Below are 19,183 nucleotides of genomic sequence, written 5' to 3'. Positions count from 1 at the left end.
TCCCAGAATCTGGACCGTCCATAGAGTCGCTGTGTGATGACGTTGTATCTGTCCTCACGGTCCTATGTGACAAGTTGCAGGCGGTTATTAAGTAAGTATTTTATTGTTGTTATTTTCACCAATAGTTCATTTAGATCATGTGATTTGGGGGTCAGACCTATGCCAGGTTCACATTCTTCACCTGTACAGTACTGTAGGTCTTTAGACCTAGTAGCCCACCTCCCATTCATTCCCATTATTTGTTTGCAGTGAGAATCACCCTCTGCAGCTTCTGTATTTGGAATGCATACTTTCAATGCTGAACAGCTCCTCTCCAACAATGCACAGCCACAAGGGCTTCATGGACTTGATATGGCAAGTATCTGTTTATAAAAAGAACAAAAGGAAATGTATTGAAAAGACTAGTGACTCAGTGATTATTATATTTCAGGCTCTGCAGTGATTTCCTTGGGCCACGTCTGGTCACATTGAATGTCTTCCAGATAGTGTTTTACTGTTGACATTCATTAATTTGCTTAGTAAACTTTTTTTTTTACATTCAAGATTGTTATTTTTGTGTTCAAGGAAGCATCTGTGTCCAGCGCTTGTAGTGATCCTGGGAAATCCAGTCCACGACAAAACCATAACCTCTGCCCATAATAACACCTTTGTGGATTCAGAATGTCAATCAACCGGAGTAGCAGACCAAGGGCGGGGGTCAGCATGTTCTTCTACTGCACCGGCTTTGAGTGGTCCAGTCGCCAGAACAATTTATTACATTGCAGCTGAGTTAGTTCGACTTATGGGCACTGTCGAATCTATGAGACCTGTTCTTCAGTCGCTATACCACCGCATTCTGCTGTATGCACCACCACAAAATCGTGTGGAAGCTATCAAAATTATGAAGGAGGTAAGTAAGAGATGAATGATTTCCTTTTCTATTCTTGTGATGCCTAAAGGCCCCGTCTCACTTAGCGATTTACCAACGATCACGACCAGCGATATGACCTGGCCGTGATCGTTGGTAAGTCGCTGTGTGGTCGCTGGGGAGCTGTCACACAGACCGCTCTCCCCAGCGACCAACGATCAGGGGAACGAGTTCGGCATCGTTGAAACTGTCTTCAACGATGCCGAAGTCCCCCTGCAGCACCCGGGTAACCAGGGTAAACATCGGGTTACTAAGTGCAGGGCCGCGCTTAGTAACCCGATGTTTACCCTGGTTACCAAAAAAAACAAACAGTACATACTCGCCTTTCGGTGTCCAGGTCCCTTGCCGTCTGCTTCCTGCTCTGACTGACTGAGCCGCCGTACACTGAGAGCAGAGCGCAGCGGTGACGTCACTGCTGTGCTCTCACTTCTCACTGTACGGCCGGGAGTCAGTGAGAGCAGGAAGCAGACGGCAAGGGACCTGACGGACATCAGAAGGCGAGTATGTATTGTTTGTTTTTTTTTACATTTACGCTGGTAACCAGGGTAAACATCGGGTTACTAAGCGCGGCCCTGCGCTTAGTAACCCGATGTTTACCCTGGTTACCAGTGAAGACATCGCTGGATCGGTGTCACACACACCGATTCAGCAATGTCAGCGGGGCCTCAACGACCAAAAAAAGGTCCAGGCCATTCCGACACGACCAGCGATCTCGCAGCAGGGGCCTGATCGCTGGTACGTGTCACACATAGCGAGATCGCTATGGAGGTCGCTGTTGCGTCACAAAACTTGTGACTCAGCAGCGATCTCGCTAGCGATCTCGCTATGTGAGACGGGGCCTTTAAGTTCTCTATGTAAGGGGACCCATAAACAATAGGTGGCCATCAGCCAAACGATTGTTCAGCCATCAACTCTCTCCCGACTCTTCCATACCTCTGAACGTTCCGGAGGTGTGTTAGAGAATCGTTGCCAGATGTCTCTTGTGATGACTTATCTTTATAAGAACCAAAGGATTGATAGTCCAAAATCCGACATGTGAGATCCTTATCTCCCCTAACATCCTTTGTTAGAAGGACCCTGTACACATTAGACTAATATCCGAGCTTGACAATATTGGTGGGTTCCTCAAACATTAGTGTAATGTGTATAGGGGCCGTAAAACGTTTTCATAAACTCTAGTTATATTCTCTGTGTGATAAAGAATAAAAAGTACTTAAAATTATGCCCCTATACACAATGGATATCTACCTCTCCCAACTGCTCCATACGTGCATTTTGGCCAAGCGATCCTGTGTTCTCTATGAAATAGCTGCCGCCATGCTCCTCCGGTTGAAGCTCATCTTCTGGAGAACCAAAGCATCAACCATCTGAAATCCAACTTGCCGGATCCTTCTCTTCCCCAACATCATCTGTCGGCGAAGAGACTGGAGGCCTCCGAACACATTACACTGTTGGCCGATCATTGTGAGTTTGGTCAACATTGGTAATGTGTATAGGGGACAAGAGACAATGGAGAAATGAAGTACTCTGTCTTCTCCATTCCTGTGCTGCAATTCTCTCATGCGAGAAAATCGGATCCTGCTAAGGTGACACTCAGACCAAACTTTGACAGCATTTGAGCTGAGTGTCATTAGCATAATCCGTCCAATTGTGTCGCGTGAGAGTATTGATGGCCATGTGACTGAGGTCCATGAAGTACTGTTTCCAAAAGCAAATGACCTCCATCTGCAGGGAACTGTATAAAAAAACGAGAATTAAAACAATGAATAAATACCCTGGAGTAAGTGCATAAGTAGAACTTGTACATGTAGCTAACAAAAAAATGAGTTCACAATATTTTCATCATGAGAGTGTAAAAGCCATCCACTGCGACCGATGTACTGATTGGGTGCACAGAGTATTCTCTTACTGCAGTGTAGCTGTGCGTTGTATGTATCCTGGTATTGTGTGAAATATGCACCTACATATTGCTGTTATCAGTCAGCAACCAATAAGTTTATCTTCCATCCATTCACAGGATCTCATTTCCCTAAATATTATATTGGACACCCAAGGCAGTTGTAGAGCCATGAATGTTTTATCTTTTAAGGGACTAAATATTATTAGACTTTGTGACCCTAGAGCACTGCAGTGCATTGGGCCGTGACAATGCACTTCCAGCTTCTCGGCATCACACTGAATTCCCTGCCTAGAGTCACTCTCATCTGGTTGATTGACAGGTTCGCTCTGGTACGTGGCCAACAACCTGTCAATCTTCCAATTGAGGGTGGTGCTAGGTACTTCAAGGTGAAGATGTAGACGTGCATCATCTCACCCCAATGCACTTTCAGCCTGAAGTATGCGAATCTTCTCTGCGGCAGCAGCACTCTGCAGTCATATAGGCATCCACTATATTATCTTTTAAATGGCTGCACAGTCATTAAATATAATGGTAGACGTGTCTGACCGGTTCTATTTACGGTTGTTTTTGTGCATTGTCCTAATGCAAAACCAATGGTGGCAGGCCACACCACTGCTATGGAGTGCCTGCGCTTGGGGGGGCCTGAAGATGAACAGCCTCGACCTCTGCTTTGCATCTGCCCACGTTTTATGGCAGAAGTGTGGAGGATTTGTATGGTGCATGCTCACACGTTGATCCCTGCCGGCAACTGCTACAATTGGGGCTAGTGCTGTTCGAAGCAGTTTATCTTTTTGGATGCAGCTATGAACCATGACCAATGGTTAAAGAGGGGGTCCCTCTGTCATCTCCATTGGGCCTTCACAACACCTGATGGGCAGCCGGGAGCCCTGTGGGGCAAGGGCAAAATTGGAAAGGAGCCCCAGATTTCAGTGTACGCCCCTGTGTCCTATCTATCGGTCTCTGGCTTTATAGTTTTGAAGTATAACGCGCATAAACTAAACGTTTTCCACTAATAGATGTGTTCGTGGCATTCTCCTATTACATTGTTGACCTTGGGTTGAGATGCACTCAGGCATAGAAGGAATGGAAAGTTTCACATAGGCACAACTTTTCTCTCTGTGCCTGAATTACACAGCATTGGATGGCAAGAGTTATTACCAGACATGTTTCGTAGTCAGTTAATTTATATCTCCTTCTCTAGATTCTCAGCAGTCCACAAAGACTTTTTGATCTTGCTGGGCCATGTATTTCTGAACAAGAAACCAGGAAACGATCCATATCAAAAAGGAAGTCCCATCTGGACCTGTTAAAGCTGTAAGTACTTTTGTTTGTTACTTGTAAACATGTTCATTTGTAAGCAGTGGAAATGCAGGATTATATTTGTTACTAATGCTTAGGAATTGATAGAAAAAATAATAATGATAATAGCTGATAAATAAATGATTGCTGGTCCCCACCTGTCTTTGTGACCACTGCAGCCAGTCTCTGATGCCTGTATGTATTAAACAAAACCTTTGTGGCCAGTTACATTTTCATGTCAGATTTTTTTTTTTTCATACAGTTAGGTCCATATATATTTGGACAGAGACAACATTTTTCTAATTTTGGTTATAGACATTACCACAATGAATTTTAAATAAAACAATTCAGATGCAGTTGAAGTTCAGACTTTCAGCTTTCATTTGAGGGTATCCACATTAAAATTGGACGAAGGGTTTAGGAGTTTCAGCTCCTTACCATGTGCCACCCTGTTTTAAAAGGGACCAAAAGTAATTGGACATATTCAATAATTTTAAATAAAATGTTAATTTTTAGTACTTGGTTGAAAACCCTTTGTTGGCAATGACTGCCTGAAGTCTTGAACTCATGGACATCACCAGACGCTGTGTTTCCTCCTTTTTGATGCTACTTCAGGTCTTCACTGCGGTGGTTTTCAGTTGCTGTTTGTTTGTGGCCTTTCTGTCTGAAGTTTAGTCTTTAAAGGGAACCTATCACCCCGTTTTTTAAAGATTAGATAAAAATAGTGTGAAATAGGGGCAGAGCTGGGCTTTACATTAGTGCCTTTTTGTTGCCTTTATTCCCCCGTTAGGCTGCCGAAATACCTGTGTGAAGTGGCCGTTTTGTCCTGTCACTCAAGTTGGTCAGGTCGGATGGGCGTGGTTACAGCGCTGTTTCTCCCCCAGAAACCTGCTCATCATTACGTTGGTGGCGTAGTGGTGTGCGCATGTCCAAAGCGAAGATCCACTGCCCAGGAGATTCAAAACAGCGCGGGCTTCGCTATTCGCCGTTTACCGGTGGGCGCGGCCATCTTTCCTGTGGCCGCGCGTGCGCAGATGGAGCGCTCTGCTGCCCGGGCTTCAGGAAAATGGCCGCCGCGATCTCCATCTGCGCACGCGCGGCCACAGGAAAGATGGCCGCGCCCACCGGTAAACGGCGAATAGCGAAGCCCGCGCTGTTTTGAATCTCCTGGGCAGTGGATCTTCGCTTTGGACATGCGCACACCACTACGCCACCAACGTAATGATGAGCAGGTTTCTGGGGGAGAAACAGCGCTGTAACCACGCCCATCCGACCTGACCCACTTGAGTGACAGGACAAAACGGCCACTTCACACAGGTATTTCGGCAGCCTAACGGGGGAATAAAGGCAACAAAAAGGCACTAATGTAAAGCCCAGCTCTGCCCCTATTTCACACTATTTTTATCTAATCTTTAAAAAACGGGGTGATAGGTTCCCTTTAACAAGTGAAATGCATGCTCAATTGGGTTGAGATCAGGTGACTGACTTGGCCATTCAGGAATATTCCACTTCTTTGCTTTAATAAACTCCCGGGTTGCTTTGGCTTCATGTTTTGGGTCACTGTCCATCTGTAGTATGAAACGACGACCAATCAGTTTGGCTGCATTTGGCTGGTTCTGAGCACACAGTATGGCTCTGAATACCTCAGAATTCATTCGGCTGCTTCTGTCCTGTGTCACATCATCAATAAATACTAGTGACCCAGTACCACTGGCAGCCATGCATGCCCAAGCCATCACACTGCCTCCGCCGTGTTTTACAGATGATGTGGTATGCTTTGGATCATGAGCTGTACCACACCTTTGCCATGCTTTTCTCTTTCCATCATTCTGGTAGAGGTTGATCTTGGTTTCATCTGTCCAAAGAATGTTCTTCCAGAACTGTGCTAGCTTTTTTAGTTGTTTTTTTTTAGCAAAGTCCAGTCTAGCCTTTTTATTCTTGATGCTTATGAGTGGCTTGCACCGTGCAGTGAACCCTCTGTATTTACTTTCATGCAGTCTTCTCTTTATGGTAGATTTGGATATTGATACGCCGACCTCCTGGAGAGTGTTGTTCACTTGGTTGGCTGTTGTGAAGGGATTTCTCTTCACCATGGAGATTATTCTGTGATCATCCACCACTGTTGTCTTCCGTGGGCGCCCAGGTCTTTTTGTGTTGATGAGTTCACCAGTGCTTTCTTTCTTTCTCAGGATGTACCAAACTGTATATTTTGCCACTCCTAATATTGTAGCAATTTCTTGGATGAGATTTTTCTGTTTTCGCAGCTTAAGGATGGCTTGCTTCACCTGCATGGAGAGCTCCTTTGACCGCATGTTTACTTCACATCAAAACCTTCCAAATGCAAGCACGACACCTCAAATTAACCCCAGGCCTTTTATCTGCTTAATTGAGAATTACATAACAAAGGGATTGCCCACACCTGTCCATGAAATAGCCTTGGAGTCAATTGTCCAATTACTTTTGGTCCCTTTAAAAACAGGGTGGCACATGTTAAGGAGCTGAAACTCCTAAATCCTTCATCCAATTTTAATGTGGATACCCTCAAATGAAAGCTGAAAGTCTGAATTTCAACTGCATCTGAATTGCTTTCTTTAAAATTCATTGTGGTAATGTCTATAACCAAAATCAGAAAAATGTTGTCTCTGTCCAAATATATATGGACCTATCTGTATATATCTAGGAGGAATAATAGAGGACCATTTACAGTACAGACTTATATGAAAGCAGATTCTGTATTATCATTATTTTTTATAAGATATATAAGTTTGTACTAAAACAGACATGATAGAAGACCTGCTATCAGGGCCGTATTTAGAGTTTCTGCTGCCCTAGGCACTTTTAGTGCTGCCTCCCCCTTTGGTGAGTATGACTCTATCGGCAGTGACTTTGGCAAGAATCGCTGATGTGAAAGCCGCCTTTTGCAGCAGATCGGGTAGTTTTTCTGCATCTGCCACGTAACGGATCACTTACAGCAACACTGCGTTCGGCCTCATTCATTCCCTATGGGATTTGCAGCACTTGCCATTATCTGGCAAATGCAGTACCATACCTCCCAACTTTTGAAGAAGGGAAGGAGGTATAAAGTTTGTGGCGCGCGTAGTGCGCCGCAGCAAATTTTAGGTCACGCCTCTGACCACACCCATTTCACAACTAGTCACACCCATATCCACATCCCAACCACAGCCATTTAGCACTGCTGATCACACTGTTTTATATACAATAATTATAAACAAAAAAAATATGGCCACAGTGCTCCATACTGTATAATGGCCAGACATGATGCTCAATACTGTATAAAGTCCACCACACATGATGCTCCATACTGTATAATGGCCACACACAGTTCTCCATACTGTATAATGGCCACACATGATGCTCAATACTGTATAATGGCCACACATGATGCTCCATACTGTATAATGGCCCCACATGATGCTCAATACTGTATAATGGCCACACATGATGCTCAATACTGTATAACGGCCACCACACATGATGCTCCATACTGTATAATGGCCACACACAGTTCTCCATACTGTATAATGGCCACACATGATGCTCAATACTGTATAATGGCCACACATGATGCTCCATACTGTATAATGGCCACACACAGTTCTCCATACTGTATAATGGCCACACATGATGCTTAATACTGTATAATGGGCACACATGATGCTCCATAATGTATAATGGCCACACATGATGCTCCATACTGTATAATGGCCACACATAGTGCTCCATACTGTATAATGGCCACACATGATGCTCAATACTGTATAATGGCCACACATGATGCTCCATACTGTATAATGGCCCCACATGATGCTCAATACTGTATAATGGCCACACATGATGCTCAATACTGTATAACGGCCACCACACATGATGCTCCATACTGTATAATGGCCACACACAGTTCTCCATACTGTATAATGGCCACACATGATGCTCAATACTGTATAATGACCACACATGATGCTCCATACTGTATAATGGCCACACACAGTTCTCCATACTGTATAATGGCCACATATGATGCTCAATACTGTATAATGGCCACACATGATGCTCCATAATGTATAATGGCCACACATGATGCTCCATACTGTATAATGGCCACACATAGTGCTCCATACTGTATAATGGCCACACATAGTGCTCCATACTGTATAACGGCCACACACAGTTCACCATACTGTATAATGATCCCACATGATGCTCAATACTGTATAATGGCCACACATGATGCTCCATACTGTATAATGGCCATTGGTCACACATGATGCTCCATACTGTATAACAGCCACACATGATGCTCCATAATGTATAATGGCCCCACATGATGCTCAATACTGTATAATGGCCACACATGATGCTCAATACTGTATAACGGCCACCACACATGATGCTCCATACTGTATAATGGCCACACACAGTTCTCCATACTGTATAATGGCCACACATGATGCTCAATACTGTATAATGGCCACACATGATGCTCCATACTGTATAATGGCCACACACAGTTCTCCATACTGTATAATGGCCACATATGATGCTCAATACTGTATAATAGCCACACATGATGCTCCATAATGTATAATGGCCACACATGATGCTCCATACTGTATAATGGCCACACAGTGCTCCATACTGTATAATGGCCACACATAGTGCTCCATACTGTATAACGGCCACACACAGTTCACCATACTGTATAATGATCCCACATGATGCTCAATACTGTATAATGGCCACACATGATGCTCCATACTGTATAATGGCCATTGGTCACACATGATGCTCCATACTGTATAACAGCCACACATGATGCTCCATACTGTATAATGGCCACACACAGTTCTCCATACTGTATAATGGCCACACACGATGCTCAATACTGTATAATGGCCACACATGATGCTCCATACTGTATAATGGCCACACACAGTTCTCCATACTGTATAATGGCCACATATGATGCTCAATACTGTATAATGGCCACACATGATGCTCCATAATGTATAATGGCCACACATGATGCTCCATACTGTATAATGGCCACACATAGTGCTCCATACTGTATAATGGCCACACATAGTGCTCCATACTGTATAACGGCCACACACAGTTCACCATACTGTATAATGATCCCACATGATGCTCAATACTGTATAATGGCCACACATGATGCTCCATACTGTATAATGGCCATTGGTCACACATGATGCTCCATACTGTATAACAGCCACACATGATGCTCCATACTGTATAATGGCCATTGGCCACACATGATGCTCCATACTGTATAACGGCCACACATGATGCTCAATACTGTATAATGGCCACACAGTTCTTCATACTGTATAATGATCCCACATGATGCTTAATACTGTATAATGACCCCCCCCTCCTGTATGCATGGCTCATATTCCCCCCCTGTATGCATGGCTCATATTCCCCCTCCTGCATGCATGGCTCATATGCCCCCCCCCCCATAAGCATGGCTCATATTCCCCCTCGTGTATGCATGGCTCATATCCCCCCCCCCTGTATGCATGGCTCATATTTCCCCCTCCTGTATGCATGGCTCATATTCCCCCCCTGTATGCATGGCTCATATTCCGCCCCTGTATGCATGGCTCATATTCCCCCCTGTATGCATGGCTCATATTCCCCCTCCTGCATGCATGGCTCATATTCCCCCCCCCCCATATGCATGGCTCATATTCCCCCTCGTGTATGCATGGCTCATATCCCCCCCCCCTGTATGCATGGCTCATATTTCCCCCTCCTGTATGCATGGCTCATATTCCCCCCCTGTATGCATGGCTCATATTCCCCCCCTGTATGCATGGCTCATATTCCGCCCCTGTATGCATGGCTCATATTCCCCCCCCTGTATGCATGGCTCATATTCCCCCCCTGTATGCATGGCTCATATTCCCCCTCATGTATGTATGGCTCATATTCCCCCTCCTGTATGCATGGCTCATCTCTCCACCCCACCCTCCGCTCCCATCTTGAATGGCGCGGCTTACCGTCCTCCTTCATCCCCCCTCCCCGTCCCTCCGTCCCTCATACTTACCTGTTCCTCACCGCCCGGCCGCGCCAACATCCCTCTTGCTCTGTCCCGACTCCCGACGCAGCAACTTCTTCCTGCGTGAGCGGTCAGGTGATACCGCTCATTAAGGTCATGAATTTGCGCATATTCATGACCTTAATGATCGAACCACGTGACCGCTCATTCAGGAGCGCTGCAGAAGCCGAGACTAGGCATCGCTGGAGCAGGGTGAGTATCTTATTGAGTGGGTGGGAGGCGGGCAGGCGGCCGGGGTCGGTCAGGAGGTGACCCAGCTTTTATAATAAAAAAAAAACAACAACAAACCTTGCTCAGGTGCCGCCCCCTGCATTGTCGCTGCCCTAAGCACATGCCCTCACGTGCCTAGTGGCAAATACGGCCCTGACTGCTATATCATCTTTATTTTTTTACAAGTAGGAACTAATGGGATTTTAAGATTTATATTATTAAAGTGCAACAAGAATGTCACCTTGTACTTTGTGATTTGTCTTGCAGGATCATGGATGGGATGGCAGAAGCATGTATGAAAGGAGGCATTGAAGCTTGTTATGCCTCGGTGTCTTGTGTCTGCGCATTGCTTGGAGCTTTGGATGAAATGAGTCAAGGAAAAGGTCTTAAAGAAGCTCATGTCCAACATCTTCTAAGACGGCTTGACGAGCTGAGAGATGGTGCAGAATCAAGCAGAGAATCCATGGAAATTAATGAGGCAGATTTCAGGTGGCAAAGACGCGTTTTATCCTCTGAGCATACACCTTGGGAACTGGGAACAGAAAAGAGTCCTGACATCAGTATTAGCGTGACCACGGACACTGGACAAACCACCTTAGAAGGAGATTTAGGACAGACTACTCCAGAAGATAACCTAGATGGGCAAGGAGATAATCGTAATAAAGATCCAGAGCTGGATGTTGTAGATCAACCAGATGTTGTCCAAAGGAGTCATATTACCGTTTACCCTGACATAACAAACTTCCTGTCCGTTGAGAGTAGGACGAGGTCTTACGGCTCAAGGTACAGTGAGAGTAACTTTAGCGTTGACGAGCAAGATCTCTCTAGGACAGAATTTGATTCATGTGATCAGTACTCTATGGCTGCAGAAAAGGATTCGGGTAGATCTGACGTCTCAGACATTGGTTCTGATAACTGCTCGCTGGCAGATGAAGAGCAAACTCCCCGAGACTGTCCTGGTCATAGGTCATTGCGGACTGCTGCTTTATCTTTAAAACTGCTGAAAAACCAGGAGGCGGATCAGCACAGCGCACGGCTGTTTGTACAGTCTCTAGAAGGTCTTATCCCTCGCCTCCTGACCCTGCAGAGGATGGAGGAAGTCGATTCCACTTTGCAGAATTTTGCTTCAACATTTTGCTCCACTTTACAAGCTGGTAACTATTCATTATGCAGTGATAGGACACTGTACATCTGTAGTCAGGCCTGCTCAGGAATGCTATCTAATGATATTCCAGTGGTATGATTTTAGTCCATTTACTATTAAACAATTATCGAATATTTTTATACCATTTATATACATGCATGAGCGACAAAGCATATTATTAACTGACCGTGATTTTGCTAATTGAGGATATGATCACACATAGCAGCATATTACATTAGAGGGAAAGTGGATGAGAATTTAATATATTTCATTCACATGCTGCTGGAAGAGAAATACTCCCAAAATTGTGCCTGTGGTGCAGATTGTAAATGTGCAGCATGCCAATATAGGCTGCAGAATTTGTGTGCAGAGTTCACCCTTTGCAATGCATTTTGGAGCTTTATGGAGAACACAGAAACACTTTGGGTGTATGGAGGTTTTAGGAGGGATAGCTGTTGTGTGAATGTCCAGCCGACTGCTATCCAACGTATACATGCGCCTTACGTGAAACTAAATGGATACGGTGTTGTTGGCTCTCCGCATCTCACCACTGATTGTGATTTGTCTCTGTCATCACCTGTGTCGACTTCAGATAGACACATTGGTCTCACTCTGAATTGTTTCCATGTGATATTCATTGCTGCACGTACTTCAAGGGTTTTTTCCATCATCATGTGTTCCCAACGACGGGCTGCTGTAGAACTCCTAAGGAATGGAGCCTTGTGCACGCATGTGCGCCACTCTCTATCCATTCTCTGCAGGACTGCCAGAAAAAGATGAGAATGGCACCCACACCTCCATTCTTGTAGGATATTTCAGAGCTCCATTTTGGAAATGGTGGGGCTACCAGTGGTCTGCCCACTAATTCAGAAATGATTTTAATAATGGGAATAACCCATTAAATAGGCAGATTCCCTTAAGGCTAGGGCTTGACAACAACTGTGGTGCAACAGCAGTTCTAAATCACAGCTCTATAAAAGTGATCGGGGTCGCATTGTGACATGCAAGTCACAAAAAAGTAATTTGAGTCCGATTTTTGCAACTTGCCTGTCCCGTTTGCAGTTATGTAGGTGTTGCAGTGCAGCCCCATTCACTTGTATAGTGCTGCAATGTAGCAGCGGCACTGAGTGATCTGTGATCGCACCACGGCTGTTGCGGCCACATTCTTCATGTATCCTTAGCCTAAAAGAAACCGCTGATGCCATAGGGAGCTTTCAGATTGATTTCAGGCACTTGTTTGTTGGCCCCATCGGTGCTTGCGTACGAATCACCCTCAAAACGGGATTTGGGCGTATACGCCGGTGAGGCCATAGACTTTAATGGTGAAGATAGAGCAAACGTGTGCTCTGTCATGAATCAATTTCAGGCGTGTACGCCTAATCAAGGCAGACACTCAGACGCACTCTACTACGTGTTCACTCTGTCTGCACCATTATAGTCTATGGCCTCGTTAGCGCATAAGCTCCGACGGGGCCAACGATCGCGTGCCTGAACGCAATGTGAAAGCACTTTAAGACCCTGATATTATCTCTACTCCAGTATTATAATCTTAAGGGTATATGCACACAACGTGTTCTTCAGGTGGCCCAAAATGTCCATTTTTCAAGTGGAATATGCTTTAGGAATTGCTCCTTTTTCATGGAAAAAAGTGTAAAGTAAACTTTTTCTCTTTGGTGCTTTTTTTTTGGTGTTTTGATGGGGGGGTAGTTCACAGTTCAAGGATTTTGACCACAGCTGGTCTTCTGAGCGATTTCCCATGCTCCAGCATTTTTGGGGTGTCTTTTGTACTGGCATTTCCCAGACTTTATTTTTAACTTTTTTCAGCAGTGAACAAACTGCTAGAGTTTTATTAAGCAAAATGATAACAAAGGCGCTCAAAGAGACAACCTGGGCCGTCTTTTGACCTTTCCAATTGACGTATATGATGTGAGATGCCTGAGGAAAAATGGCGCAATAGGGTTTTTATCCATGGGCGATAAAGGTAATAAATAAGGTTATGGTAACCTGATTTAGTTATGTATACACAACATTTTCATTACATAAATCCAACTGTTGCAGGTCCAACAGGTCATCAGATAGGGAAATCACAGATAAGGAGAATTTGCAGATAATCTGCGCTGCTGGTATCACATCTGATCCAAGTCCAGACAGAAAGTGTTTGCTTTTTTTCGTTATTCAGTCGACGCGTTTCAAACTACTACAGACTTCTTCATCAGGACAAGAAAACCATCATTATTGACCTGATGAAGTCAAACGCATTGACTGTATAAAGAAAAAATGCAAATATCTTTCTGTCTAGATCTGGATCAGATGTGAAAGCAGCAGCACAGATTATCTGCAAATTCTCCTCATCTGTGAAGAATTGTCAAGTCACTTTTTAGCTGCTTGGTGTCTTTGGAAACCTGAAGCTGTTAAGTCGCTCAAAATCCTGAACATGAATATATGAAAAAGCAAGTCGTTTTGTTATAGACATGAATATTTTCATTCTTTTGAGCACTCCCATGTTTCGGAGTAGACCTGCTCCAAATCAATACCTCCCAACTTTTGAAGACGGGAAAGAGGGACAGAGTTTGCGGCGCGCAAAGCGCGCCCCGGCAAATTTTGGGCCACGCCTCTGATCACACCCATTCATAACTAGTCACACCCATATCCACGTCCCAACCACACCCATTTAGCACTGCTGATCACACTGTTTCATAAAGAATAATTATAAACAAAAAAATATGGCCACACATGATGCTCCATACTGTATAATGGCCACACATGATGCTCAATACTGTATAATGGCCACACAGTGCTCCATACTGTATAATGGCCACACATGATGCTCCATACTGTATAATGGCAACACAGTGCTCCATACTGTATAATGGCCCCACAATGCTCCATACTATATAATGGCCCCACATGATGCTCCATACTGTATAATGACCACACATGATGCTCCATACTGTACAATGGCCCCACATGATGCTCCATACTGTATAATGAACACACATGATGCTCCATACTGTACAATGGCTCCGCTCCGTACACCTCATACACACACGGCTCCGCTCCATACACCTCATACACACACGGCTCCGCTCCATACACCTCGTACACAGTCAGCTCCGCTCCATACACCTCGTACACATTCAGCTCTGCTCCATACACCTCGTACACACGCGGCTCCGCTCCGTACACCTCGTACACACGCGGCTCCGCTCCGTACACCTCATACACACGGCTCCGCTCCGTACACCTCATACACACGGCTCCGCTCCGTACACCTCGTACACATTCAGCTCCGCTCCATACACCTCATACACATTCAGCTCCGCTCCATAGACCTCATACACATTCAGCTCCGCTCCGTACACCTTGTACACATTCAGCTCCGCTCCATACACCTCATACACACAGTGCTCCACTCCGTACACCTCGTACACATTCATCTCCTCTCCATACACCTCGTACACACACAGCTCCGCTCCATACACCTCATACACACACGGCTCCGCTCCATACACCTCATACACACACGGCTCTGCTACATCCACACTGTAAACACCTCCTGACCCCACACAAGGCAGCTTACTTACCTCATCCAGCAGCACCATGGCAAGTTGGCAACCAGCGCCACAGCAGAGTCCTGCAATCCACGGAGGTCCCGATCATGTGACCCCTGACTCCCTCCCCTCCTGTGACTTCATCACAGGTCCTGTGCGCACAGAGCACCCAATATGTGGTGTAAGGCTCTGCGGGTGCAGGGATGACCGGCTGACAGGGATGACTGACTGATACGTACTACACTGCATACGGAAGGGTAAGGGGCATGGCTTAACACAAGGGGGCGTGTCGGCTGCTTCTCCTGCTGTCTGCGGGAAGCAGAGCGTCCCGTGCGGGAGTTCGGGGCAAAGTCTCAAAACCGGGACAGTCCCGCAGAATGAGGGACAGTTGGGAGCTATGCAAATCTGCCTGAAGGAAACATTGTGTGCACATTCTCTCAGGCTTGGTTCACGCCTTGTGACCACTGTGGTTCTTCAGTGCGATTTTTCGGACTTGAAGGCAGAAGCACAGCACACAATGTGTGAACCTAGCCTTCGTGTCATTACTATCATTCTCCCAGTTAAGTAGGGGAGTTATTTCACATTTCTTTAATCCAGCTTTACTCTTCACAGGTGTGATGCATTCACCCGGCTTTGAAACTAATGGCGGAACATGTGCCCAGAACCTTCTGAATGCAGACAGTTTATACGTTGCAGCCTACTACACCCTTCTGCTGAACCTGAAACTAGCCAACAGTGATTATTACAGGAAGAAAACTGCTTTGGCCCCCTTGACATTAGTAGGTGCAATTTTACTATATTACGCGGTGCTACCAATAATCATGCACATGTGATTTCTGAAGATTCATATCTAGTGAAGACAGGCTCCCAGCCTTTTAGAGCCCGTGCCACATGCAAATTGAAATGTTTTCACTAGTCTTAGTGAACACATCTTTTTTAGTGTTCCCAGTGGACGATTTAGAGTCACCAGAGCCCTGGGCAGTTTTGATCGTTTGGTCTCCTCCAGCTCCCAATGTATCATGTGACATATCACATTATATTTTTGGGAGGTCTTGTTATAGGTCACAAGTAAAAGTGGACAAACGGAGCAATGCACGCTGGGCCAGGTTTTTTGCCTTGTACAGCGCTATACATACACATGTGGTCAAAATAGTTGGTACCCCTCGTTTAATGACCGAAAAACCCACAATGGTCACAGAAATAACTTGAATCTGACAAAAGTAATAATAAATAAAAGATCTATGAAAATGAACAAATGAAAGTCAGATATTGTTTTTCAACCATGTTTCCACAGAATTAAAAAACTAATTAAAACTCATGAAATAGGCCTGGACAGAAATGATGGTACCCTTTACTTAATATTTTGTTGCACAACCTTTTGAGGCAATCACTGCAATCAAACGATTCCTGTCACTGTCAATGAGACTCCTGCACCTCTAAACAGGTATTTTGGCCCACTCCTCAAGAGCAACAGCTCCAGTTGTCTGGTGTTTGAAGGTTGCCTTTTCCAGACGGCATGTTTCATCTCTTTCCAAAGATGCTCAATATGATTTACATCAGGGCTCATAGAAGGCCACTTCAGAATAGTCCAGTGTTTTCCTCTTAGCCAAGAATGTGTTTTTAGCTGTGTGTTTTGGGTAATTATCCTGTTGCAAGACCCATGACCTGCGACTGCGACCAAGCTTTCTGGCACTGGGCAGCACATTTCTCTCTAGAATCTCTTGATAATCTTGAGATTTCATTGTACCCTGCACAGATTCTAGACACCCTGTGCCAGATGCAGCAAAGCAGCCCCAGAACATAACAGAGCCTCCTCCACGTTTCACAGTAGGGACAGTGTTCTTTTCCTGATATGCTTAATTTTTCCGTCTGTGAACATAGAGCTGATGCGCCTTGCCAAAAAGTTCCATTTTTGTCTCATTTGTTCACAGGACATTTCCCAGAAGCTTTGTGGCTTGTCAACATGTAGTTTGGCAAATTCCAGTCTGGCTTTTTTATGATTTTTTTTTTCAACAATGGTGTCCTCCTTGGTCGTCTCCCATGAAATCCACTTTGGCTCATACAATGACGGATGGTGCGATCTGACACTGATGTTCCTTGAGCTTGAAGTTCACCTTTAATCTGTTTAGGAGCTTTTCTGGGCTCTTTTGTTACCATTCGTATTATCCGTCTCCTTGATTTGTCATCAATTTTCCTCCTGCGGCCACGTCCAGGGAGGTTGGCTACAGTCCCATGGATCTTAAATTTCTGAATAATATGTGTAACTGTAGTCACAGGAACATCAAGGTGCTTGGAGATGGTCTTATAACTTTTACCTTTAACATGTTTGGCTATAATTTTCTTTATAATCTCCTGAGACAACTCTTTCCTTCACTTCCTCTTGTCTATGTTGAGTGTGATTCACACCATGTCACCAAACAGCACAGTGAGTATCTGTAGCCCTATATACAGGCCCAATCACTGATTCCAAAATTGTAGACATCTCTGATTGCTAGTTAGTGGACACACCTTGATTTAACATGTCCCTTTTGTCACATTATTTTCAGGCGTAGCATCATTTCTGTCCAGGCCTATTTCATGAGTTTTGTTTTTTTTTAAATTCTGTGGAAACATGGTTGAAAAGCAATGTCTGACTTTCATTTGTCCATTTTCATAGATCTTTTATTTATTATTGCTTTGGTCAGATTCAAGTTATTTCTGTGACCATTGTGGGTTTTTCTGTCATTAAACGAGGGGTACCAACAATTTTGACCACGTGTGTAACAAGAGCGGATTCTATATAAGGGACGGTGCTATACATGGAAAGAGGGGATGCTATATAATAAGGGATGGCACTATATAATAAGGGATTGCTCTGTACACGAGATGATGCTATGTAATAAAGAACTGTGCTGTACATAACAGAGAAGACTATATACTAATAGACAGCACTATACTTAATGACGGAGTTTCTTTTACACTCAAAAGTATTACTCCCATCTCTCCGCTAGTAAAGATGTTTTTACACTTAAAGATAATCAAAACCTTTCAGTGTAAAATGCATGTTCATTGGGCACAAAAGATCATTGTTTTCGGCAGTGCATCGTCCTGCGTAAACAGGACTTTGACTTCCAAGAACAATGGCAGCCTGTACACACTGAGCTATGTATTATAGATTACTCAGTGTGCATCGTTTACTGTTTGCTGTCGTTTATAGGCTATCAATTGATTGCCGATTGGTAAAGGTTTCCCACAATTCATTACCAGTCACTCTCTTGGGTCCTCAACCCCCCACCACAATTCTAGCCATATTCCCCAAATTCATTATAATTACATTCCCACCCCAAATTACACTATCCTGTCCTCTCCCTCAATTCATTATAATTTATGTCCTTTCTCCCACCACCATCCCTAATTCATTATAATGTCATGTCCTCTCTCTGACACCCCACCTCCAATTTGTCACGTCCTGTATCTCCTCTCCATCCCCAATTTATTATCTCTTGTCCTGTCTCCCACACCCCACCTCCAATGTATGTCATGTCCTGTCTCCCACACCCCACCCCAGATTTATTATGTCATGTTCTCTATCCCACCCTTCCCTACCTCAATTCATTATAATGTCATGTCCTCTTCCTACCACCCTCAATTCATTATAATGTTATGATCTTCCCCTCTCCAGACAATCCCTCACGACTCGTCTTGCTTCCTCTTGTGGCCATTGGATATATGCTAAATGATGCAGCCAGCTTCCTGTAGCTATGATGCGATTCTCTATTGCCGGCAGCTGAGCTACATCAGCACTCCCTTCCCTGCGATGTATGCCGCCAACGGTGGCTACAAAAATAATGTAATAAGGACAATCTGGCCATGGGGCCCCTTGTAGCATTGAGCCCCACCGTTGGTAAGAAGAGATTACCCTCATAATAACCCTCCTGTGTATGTTCTCTAAGGAAGCCTGTGGCCCATCAGCAAGCAATTTTTAGTAACTTAGTAATGCTACTATGGTAGCCTTGAAAGGGAAAGTGATAAGTGTACATTGTTCTGTTTAGTTGTTAACATTTTAAATAGTTTTATGGGAGTTTCCTGT

General features: G+C 44.6%; 1 protein-coding gene and 1 long non-coding RNA gene across 3 annotated transcripts in view; one reads left to right on the top strand and one right to left on the bottom strand.

Moving 5' to 3' along the window:
- The window catches only part of LOC143807584 (uncharacterized), a 1,151,218-nt gene that overhangs the window by 596,041 nt on the left and 535,994 nt on the right, over positions 1 to 19,183 (bottom strand). The window lies entirely within an intron of this gene.
- ARFGEF3 (ARFGEF family member 3) overlaps positions 1 to 19,183 on the top strand; it is a 110,100-nt gene that overhangs the window by 40,039 nt on the left and 50,878 nt on the right. The window contains exons 8-13 of one of the 2 annotated variants that reach the window (XM_077289258.1): positions 7 to 91; positions 250 to 354; positions 565 to 889; positions 4,009 to 4,121; positions 10,687 to 11,573; positions 15,727 to 15,893. In XM_077289258.1, coding sequence (XP_077145373.1) covers positions 7 to 91; positions 250 to 354; positions 565 to 889; positions 4,009 to 4,121; positions 10,687 to 11,573; positions 15,727 to 15,893 — 1,682 coding nt within the window. Of the gene's footprint in view, positions 1 to 6; positions 92 to 249; positions 355 to 564; positions 890 to 4,008; positions 4,122 to 10,686; positions 11,574 to 15,711; positions 15,894 to 19,183 lie in introns of both variants that reach the window. The other variant, XM_077289257.1, reaches the window with a different exon arrangement.

This window comes from Ranitomeya variabilis, chromosome 2, assembly GCF_051348905.1.
Source record: "Ranitomeya variabilis isolate aRanVar5 chromosome 2, aRanVar5.hap1, whole genome shotgun sequence".
NCBI classification, from domain to species: Eukaryota; Metazoa; Chordata; class Amphibia; order Anura; family Dendrobatidae; genus Ranitomeya; species Ranitomeya variabilis.
The sequence above is the reverse complement of the archived record's forward strand: the minus strand, read 5'-3'. Positions and strand labels throughout refer to the sequence as shown.